Below are 9841 nucleotides of genomic sequence, written 5' to 3'. Positions count from 1 at the left end.
GACACCACTACTGGTCAACATTCAAGTACACCCCTTACCTTTGAACCCTACCCCAAGGGATGGACGTACTTGACCAGAACCATGCTGCATTTAATGGAATGGAGACGGGCATGCCATGACAGGGAGCCACGCTGCATTTAATGCATCCCAAGGCTCGGCATGCCACGACGTGCCTCATGGGCTGTTAGTGACAGCTAAAATCAGGCCTGACAAGTCTGCAGCACAACGACGAGTTGGCAGGGACACCCGACCCCAGTATAGAGCTGCACACCCACTACCTTCGCCTCGGGATCACCCTAGCCAAATGTAAATACCCCCTCCCTCAACTAGAAGAGGGCTTCATACTTCATCTTACATTTGATTGAATATTTCTCTCTTTCACTCCATTCCAACAACTGACTTAGGCATCGGACGTACAATGGCATCTTGAGCCTCCCATTCTCTATCTCAATAGGATCTAGATCAAGCCCATCAGCATGGAGTTGCTCAAGCTATGAAACATGACATCAACACAAATATTTTTCAATTTCAAATATTTTAACTTTTTCATCTAATCATTATCTAATTATTACAACTTTTCCAAACAAAATACAAAAAGCAATTCAAATTTTTTAAATTATGAAACAAAAATTATATTAAAAAATTATATTATAATCATATTTGAACTCTATAACATTTTTATGTAATTTTTTTTTCTAAAATCTATAAAACATTTTAAGTCAAATAATTTCACTACTATTCATAGATTTCTCATCTTATTATCTCATTCTCCAAGCAAAGCCTTAAGGGAGGTTTGGATAGTGAAAGATTCTTAACTTATATCATCTAATCATTACAATTTTTCTAAATTTTCATACAAAATATAATAAACAATTCAAAATTTTCAAATCTTAAAATAATAATAATATTAAAAAATAATATTCTAACAATATTTTATTTAACTTTCAACTTTTATCTCAACTCAACTCACTATCCAAACCTCTCCTCAGTCTCGTATGTGGGATGTTCATTTCTTCTAAGGGCATAGTTCTTACAGTGAGAAAATATACAATCATCAAACATAATAGATTTTATTCCCAGACGATTCGTAGACATAAACATTAATGCTGAATCACATAAGACTTTATCTCTTTTTATTTACCTTTTATATGTTTGATTTATTATTTATTTTATGAATAAATATTTGAGTACTTTGTCAACACAATTACAATATTATTTGTTGGGTAGTGATAGGGATACTACCCTCTTATTATCTATTTACTACTTATAATGCGTTTGAAGTTTTTTATTTTTTAATCATTTTATTTTAAGTATTTTTTTAACATCCTTAATCATTAAGAAAAAATTAAAAAAATATATATAATTTTACTAATAGTCGCTTCCTTAACTATTAACTAAAATAAAAAATTAAAAAAATCAAATACAAAAAAATTAATAAATGAGTAGTAGGAAAGTAGTAACTCTATTAAACAATGATAATGATATCATTATCCTTGTTTGAACTCTAGCCATACTGAAAAATTACATTAACTAAGTAGTAAACTATCTGCCTAACATCCAACTAGGAATCGCCGATGGCCGAGGGGCTAGCAATGTTTTATGTTTGTCTATAGAGCATTCTCCGTTAGATTTTAGATTAATGGAGATGTTGGAAGAGAGAAAGTTGCTCTTATCTCTCACGTGATTGCTGAATATAAAGATTAGATATTCTTAGTCAGAGTAATACTAAATATAATATAAGGGTCACATATTCCTTTAAAAAAAACATTTTATATCTAAAAATTAATTTTTTTTATATAAATCTTATATTTATTTATTTTTTTAAAAAGAGTGCACGAAATGTACGTGCTTTATGACTAGAAATATCATTTTTTTTCTTTAAGATTTTGTTTGAATAGTGAAATGAGATGAAATTATCTATGAATAATAGTGAAATAATTTGAGTTAAAATGTTTTATGAAGTTTTGGGTAATGAGGGAGAAAAAATTGAATAAGATTATTATAAAGTTAAAATATTATTAGAATATAATTTTTTAATATAAATTTTATTTAAAAATTTAAAAAAGTTGAATTATTTTTTATATTTTATTTAAAAATGAATTTATAATAATTAAATGAAAAAATTTAAAAATATTTATACAAGATGAGAAATAGCAAAGATAGAGATAGATATATAGGAGTTCAAATTGGGAGAGAGAAATTGACAGTTATAATGTGGTGCCGAGCATGGTGGGAGCCGCCTCACAATCAACCAACACTCTAGACATTGCCACTTTAAACTAAGTAATAAATAATGACTACGATGATATTCTTCACTGAAGTTTATACAGTTTTGCAGGCGGCTGACGAAAACGTACATTAATGCGACAGCGCCACTGACGAAAGATCAGTCAGTACCGAAGAGTCATGAATTACAGTATGGAAAACTCCCACCTCTACCGACATTACTCATTATTTCTCTGTCTGAGTAGCGCCATCCTTACAGTATTATGCATTAGTTTAGTATTGACCAACGGGATGACTCAGTCAAACACGGCTTGCTTTGTCGTCCTCCACGAACAAGACGAAGAGGAAGACGTCCTATGCGCGTGTGTACGTAGACTTATCTCTTCTTTGATATAATGGAATGTGTGGTGAGATACTTATTAAGCGCACGCGCACACAGAGAGATCAGAAGAGATAGATCATTGAGCTGGGAGAGAAACAGAGAGAGAGAGAGAGAGAGATTAATGTGCAGGAAGTCGATCGGCATGAAGTTGCAGCTGCTCGTTCTGGCTTTGTTTCTTTCAGGAATTCACTTCATCGACTCACTTACTGATCCTCAAGATGGTATGTAACAGACCACGCCACTATATATATATATATACACACACACACACACACACACATGTATATGTTCTTCATCTGTTTTAACGTACAATTAATGTTTGATGTCCTGAAAAAGGCTTTGATCACCAAACTTCCTCGTTATTGTTTGGGTTAATTGTCTCTTCGGGACGGTATTCTTGGGTTTTTTTCTTTGATACATAATATATAAGGATCTCATCAGTGTCAACGTCGAATATCGGCCCCAAAATTGGTTTCATGATATCTATTTTTGTTATAATAAATAATTTTCCAAGTCTGAAACTTTCATTCTTTCGCCATTACTCGATCCTCTCCAAACTCAATAAAGTTTTGGAAGCTTAAAGTTTACGGTTAATTAATATTAAAATTGCACAGCTTTGATCAAAATAATTATTGTTTCGTCATTTAACTGTTAAAAGTTTCAACTAAGCTCTAATGAGTATTTGACACTTAGCATCAATCGATCACAGTTTAAAAATATTTAAAATGAATAATTATAGCTTTTATTTAAAGAAAGACGTTTTTGAAACCCACAGAGGCTTTTTAGAAGTTTGCTAATTTCTATATTGAAATTTTTTTAGAAATTGAATTTATTTTTAATTAAATTACATTATTACGTTTGTTAATTGAATTTATTCTCTTCAAGATTATGGAAAAATGTCATGTTCTTGAATTTTTAGTCCAGATTCAAATAATAAAAGGAAAAAAATAATTAAGAAGTAAAATAGTAGTAAAAAAGTGTAAGAGTATCGTTACCTTCAATATTTATTGGCTTTAGCCTTTCTGTTGTAGTTCGATGGAATATATATATATATTTAAAGAGAGCTGCTAGTGGACCGCCCAGCCTTCGTGGGGTCATGTAGTGCTAGCTGAAATTTTTGTACTTTTTTTTTTTTATTATTTCTTGTTAAATATTTTTTTAACATCTTTAATTATAAAAAAATACGCAACTTTATTAATAGCCAATTCTTTAATTATTAAATAAAAAGATAAAAAGATAAAAAAAAAACACATGATCAGCAAGTTAACTAGTCCATTTATTATTTTCCTAATGCTAAAAGTGATCCATCTTGAGATTATTAATTAGTTGATGACTAAACATTTTACTGGTGCATGAATGGCGCAGTTGCAGTACTCAACGCCCTGAAAGCAGCGTGGAAAAACACACCACCAAGTTGGGGGCATTCAGATGATCCATGTGGATTACCCAGTTGGGAAGGAGTTACTTGCAACAATATTTCTAGGGTTACTGTCTTGTAAACATCTTCCCCTATAAATACTGTCTTTATTCATGTTTTTTCTGTAGAAAAATCTACTCATCATCGAGCTTATACCACACACCACACACCATATATGTGTATTGTGTGGTGTAGGTATGATGAATAAAATGACTATTTTCCTGTATTGTAGTCCTCTTTCTTGCAAATCGGTTTAGAAAACACACTATCATTAATCTGCAGTACTCTTGACAAAACAATATACATTATATGTTTAAGACTAAGATAACATCTACTTGCAAATCAAATTCATGTAAGTTTTTGGTAAGTTTTTCATCATTCTTCCTGATCTTTTGGTAAGTCCTTGTATATCCTTGTTTTGTGGAATCATTTCAAATCTCTTCAGGAAATTATCAACGATGGGCCTAGAAGGGAAGATTGAAGGTGACATTGGGGGACTCACTGAATTGACATCCCTGTAAGTAATATCATTCTTTCTTTTTCTTTAAATGGATTTTGCCTTTGATCCACTACTAATTTGTTGAAGTGCTGCTAACATTATTAAATTTCAGGGACCTATCATTTAACCCTAGGCTCACAGGTTCCCTTTCTCCACGGCTTGGGGATTTGAAGAAGCTAAATTTCCTGTAAGAATATCCAATAAGCAAGCTATAATTTCCTATTTCCCAATATCCATCAAACCCTACTGCATGTAACTTGTATTCCTATAACAGTGAGAAGCATATATATATATATATATATATATTTGTCTTTCATGTTTCAGAATCCTAGCTGGTTGCAGCTTCACTGGTGATATTCCAGATGAATTGGGAAATCTTTCAGATCTCCTCTTCTTGTAAGATGATCTTTCAATGCTTATTATATTCCATAATTATTACTTTTATACCAACACACACTCCCTCTCAGGGCTCTCAATTCAAACAACTTAACTGGAAAGATACCTCCATCTTTCGGTAACTTCGCCAAACTCTTTTGGCTAGACGTCGCGGAGAATATGTTGACAGGACCTCTCCCGCTATCAACCTCAATGGCCCCAGGCTTGGACCTACTTTTGAAGGCTAGACACTTGTGAGTTTTAATCTTTTTCTTTTCCCAATCTTGGGTTCAATCTATTATTAAGATAAATACAATAATTTGAATATGTTTAAGGATACACAACGTTTATAAAAGAAGAATAACGTGATCATGTCTTCAAATTTGCAGCCATTTCAATAAGAACAAGCTTTCAGGTCCCATTCCAGCCAAACTATTCAGCTCTAATATGAGTTTGATACACATGTAAGTTGATATATACCAACTATTAGTTTATTTTCATGCATATATGCTTTAAATGCTTTCTTCCACTTCTAATTAATATTGCTTTCTTAAAAGACAGATTATTTGATGGAAATCAACTTTCTGGAAGTATCCCACCAACATTAGGACTTGTAAACACTCTTGAAGTTCTGTGAGTTAAATACACCCTAATTTAAAGACACATTGATGTTCTTCAACTAGCCTTTTCTTGAGAATTAAATTAACTATTCCAATTTGCAACAGTCGGCTTGACAGAAATGCTCTGACAGGAACTGTCCCAGATCTCAGCAACCTAACAAATATCATTAAATTGTGGGTACTTTTTCACAACATTTATATAGTGGTGGTTTTCTTTTAGTACATTCATACTGGTGGTTACCATCTTTCTCCTGGCCTTCTTGCTACCGACTTGGGAATTTTGCTCAAAATAAATTGACGGGCGCTTTACCAAACTTGACTCAAATGATGAAACTCAATTACTTGTAAGTTGATGGCATAGTATTTCATGCAATTGCCAATTTTATGTTCGAGTAATTTATTCCTTTTATGTACGTATTGATGAATCGTGTACGATGGCTTATTTTACTAGGGACCTTAGTAATAACTCATTTGACCCATCAGAAGCTCCAACGTGGTTCTTAACCTTATCATCACTCACCACACTGTAAGTCTTCAATCTTTCACAGATGAAGATTCCTCAAATTTTAGCAATACTCACCACTTTGTGATTGGTGCGCAGGGTTATGGAATATGGGTTACTTCAAGGTTCCATACCACGAGAATTGTTTAGCCTTCCACAATTACAGCAAGTGTAAGTTGATATATTATGAGTAATGCTGCATGCAATTGTACTGGAGTATGCAAGTATCGTGCAATCATTTTGAAAAAGAATAGGGTCCACTACTAAAAAATTAATTTTTTTTCATGTGAGTCTCGTATTTATTTATTTTTTTTCAAAGCGATTGCGCTGTACTTGCGCACTCATGACTGCAACTATCATTTCTTATATATTATTGGTATAGTTCACAAGAATATTCTGAAATAAAGAGAAATTAATTGTTAGTTTGATAACTCATGATACTCGATTTCAATTCTCAGGAAATTGAGAAACAACAAATTTAGTGACACATTGGACATGGGTTTGGATGAAAAGATCAGCCCACAACTGAAGCTTGTTGATTTACAAAACAACGACATTTCTCAAGTAACAATGGGCACTGAATACCATAATTCCTTAATGTGAGTGAATTCATGGCCCTAATTAAATGTTGAATTCGAAAATATATTTAAATGTTCTTCTGACCATCAACCTAATTCTTTCTCAATTTGATGTACTTCAGACTAAAAGGAAACCCAGTGTGTAACGAAGATACTATCTTGGATAGTACTTACTGCCAGCAAAACAAAAAACCAACAGCGTCCTATTCTACTAGCCTGGCTAATTGTGAAAGTACATCATGTCCTCCTGGTCAAAATTGCAACCCTCGGAATTGTGAATGCGCTTATCCATATAAAGGGACATTATACGTTGGAGGATCACTTTTCAGGGAATTGTCCAATGCAACTGTGTTTAATTTACTGGAACATAGCTTGTGGGTGAACCTGAGTCTCCTTCCACGTTCAGTTTCTATTCTAAGTACCGGATTCAATTTTGATGACTATCTTCAAGTGCAACTGGCATTCTTTCCCTCAACCGGAAAATACTTTAATCGATCAGAGATTCAGAGAATTGGGTTCCTCATGACTACTGAAAATTATACGCTACCTCAACAATTTGGAGCCTATTTTTTTATTGCAGACCCTTGTGCTTTCCCAGGTTCGAATCATATCTTTACTCTGTGTGTGAGAGTGAAAATTGTATCTCTACCTGACAATATTAAAACTGTTCTTCAGCCAAACATGGAGGAACTTCTATTGGCACTCGTGTAATAATTGAGATAGCAATTACTTGTTGTGTCATTTTGGTTCTGGGACTCCTGGGAGTAGGGGCATATGCAGTTCGACAAAAGAGACGTGCAGAAGCTGCCATTGGATTTAGTAACCCGTTTGGTAAATAATTAGTAAAATTAATTTTCTTGTGATTGATTGTATAGTTCAAATTCAAGACTATGTATCTAAGGAAGATGGAACATGATCATGCATGCATGCATTTGTTGTCTTATATGGCTAATTTTCTCCATATCTCAGCTTCTTGGAAATCAAGTGGCAATGATAGAAGTGGGGCAGCACCACAATTAAAAGGTGCAAGATTGTTCTCTTATGATGAACTCCGAAAGTGCACAAATAATTTCGCCGAGAGAAATGAGATAGGTTCTGGAGCATATGGCAAGGTACGTATAAAATCTCTCAGTATTCAGTCAAACTTTTGCAGAATCCGCTTCCAAGAACTCATGTTTGCTGATGCTTTTATCATGCTGATCTCTCCAGGTTTATAAGGGGTTGCTTTCCGATGGACTAGTTGTTGCTATCAAAAGAGCTCAGCAAGGATCAACGCAGGGTTTACTCGAGTTCAAGACTGAAATTGAATTGCTTTCCCGAGTTCATCACAAGAATCTTGTTGGCCTTGTGGGTTTTTGCTTTGAACAAGGAGAGCAGATGCTGGTCTACGAATTTATGCCTAACGGAACAATTAGAGATAGCTTATCAGGTACGTACGTACATTCATGATATCAATCTAATTAATTAATTACCTCTTTGCAAATATCTAATATATATAATTAATTACGTACGTACATAGGGAAATCTGGCATTTATCTTGATTGGAACAGAAGACTTTACGTTGCTCTTGGTTCAGCCAGAGGACTAGCTTACCTACATGAGCATGCCAATCCTCCTATTATCCATAGAGATATTAAGTCCACGAATATTCTGTTGGATGAAAATTTGACTGCAAAGGTTGCAGATTTTGGCTTGTCTAAGCTAGTATCAGATGATTCAGGCCACGTTTCAACTCAAGTCAAAGGCACGATGGTAAGTCATGTTATTATATCTCTATCTGATCTTTCAAGAGTAGAGAATATTAATAAAAGAGTCATAGATATTATTAATAAAAGTTAAAAACCTACTTTTATCTGTAAAATTTATTTTCAATGTCATGATATATAGAATATATGCAGAATTCGAAGGTAAAAAACAACTCAGTCACATTCAATGATAGAGTCTGCATAATTTTTGTATAGATAATTAGTGAAGGTAAAGAATTCTTAAATCCCTAGACTTTCTACTTTTGCTAATCTGCCCTAAGTTTTATATATATATTTTGATCCCTCTAGCTTTTAGTATTTGCAATTTGGCCCTAAACTTTTCTAAATCTACTAGGATTTAGAGTCCAAAAATTCTATGCATTCACTTTTGCATATTCATTGCACACTCTACCAATATGATTGGCTGAGTCATTTTTTTTAATACAAAATAACGGTTTTTTAATACAAAACCTCCATATAAATTGTTTCGAATTTTTCCACCATAAAATCTAATCTCTCTCTAAATCTCTTTCCCTCATACACAAGATACACAACAATGAGTGAAGTGGTAAAGGCATTTGAAACAATATTACAAAACAATGGGATGGCTTCAAGCACATATGGGTTGTCTTCTACAAGTGACCTTGAAGCTTCAAAGCCGGGTGGTTCTAAGCATCCTTATAAGGATGTTAGTAGCATTGATACCTTTGGTTATAGTGGTGAATACATAGTCTCAACAAGAGTTGAACCCAAGTAGCTAATCCTCCCCTATATTTTTAATAACGAAAGGAAGAAACATAATTAATAACATTTCTTACCTTATTTTTAATTGTATATCCAGGTATAGTATTAGGAACATAATTTCCTTTTATATTTTTAATTCTAAAGATATTCTTATTATATGAGTCGAGTTTTATACTAGTTATATTATTTATTAACTTGTCATAATTTTTATTCATTTCTCATTCAATAGGTTGTAGAGCGCATCATCCATTATCACTTAATTAATATAAGATTTGATTTGTAAGATTCAAATTTTAAAATTTATCTTTTAAATTAAATTATGTTATTTAAACATTTTACTAGATGTGTTTTATACAACAACTCGAGAATAAGATTTTTTTTTTTTACAAATACCAAAACAAAAATAATTTTAAAAGTTATTTTCAAGCTAGCATATTTTCAACTCTACCTATATATCTCCACTAAAAATCTTAATAAATAATTTATTTTTTTTTTAAAATAGTTATTCAAATATTTCTCTCAATTCCAAAAACCCCATAAGCAAATATATCTCAAAATTCTCAAACACCAAACAGTGCTAGCCAGTTAGGAGCATTGGCATTGGCTTCATCAAAAGCCTAACCAAATATAAAATATGATAAATTTCATCAAAACATAGCTACATTAGATTAGCTAAAAGGATGAGTGAAAAGTTTTGAACTACAGTAAATGGATGGGTTCCTTCAAATATGAAGGATTACTGTTCATCAACCA

At 32.8% G+C, this 9841-nt stretch overlaps 1 protein-coding gene across 2 annotated transcripts; it reads left to right on the top strand.

The window, feature by feature from the left end:
• The first annotated feature begins 2646 nt into the window (after positions 1 to 2646).
• On the top strand, positions 2647 to 8741 carry LOC121243681 (leucine-rich repeat receptor protein kinase HPCA1-like). Of its 2 annotated transcripts, XM_041141799.1 has the most exons (18): positions 2647 to 2829; positions 3974 to 4103; positions 4471 to 4542; positions 4637 to 4711; positions 4849 to 4920; positions 4992 to 5153; positions 5289 to 5363; positions 5461 to 5532; positions 5625 to 5693; positions 5795 to 5863; positions 5971 to 6045; positions 6121 to 6192; positions 6480 to 6620; positions 6722 to 7197; positions 7275 to 7430; positions 7569 to 7711; positions 7809 to 8028; positions 8119 to 8741. In XM_041141799.1, the coding sequence occupies exons 1-18, from the start codon at positions 2730 to 2732 to the stop codon at positions 8436 to 8438; spliced, it is 2499 nt and encodes an 832-aa protein (XP_040997733.1). In that variant the 5' UTR covers positions 2647 to 2729; the 3' UTR covers positions 8439 to 8741. The 2 variants fall into 2 exon arrangements, with proteins under 2 accessions (XP_040997733.1, XP_040997734.1); XM_041141800.1 differs by lacking the exons at positions 2647 to 2829; positions 3974 to 4103 and adding an exon at positions 4232 to 4381 and having other exon boundaries at positions 8119 to 8740.
• The last annotated feature ends 1100 nt before the right edge of the window (positions 8742 to 9841 follow it).

Source organism: Juglans microcarpa x Juglans regia, chromosome 8D, assembly GCF_004785595.1.
Source record: "Juglans microcarpa x Juglans regia isolate MS1-56 chromosome 8D, Jm3101_v1.0, whole genome shotgun sequence".
In the NCBI taxonomy this organism is placed as follows: Eukaryota; Viridiplantae; Streptophyta; class Magnoliopsida; order Fagales; family Juglandaceae; genus Juglans; species Juglans microcarpa x Juglans regia.
The sequence above is the reverse complement of the archived record's forward strand: the minus strand, read 5'-3'. Positions and strand labels throughout refer to the sequence as shown.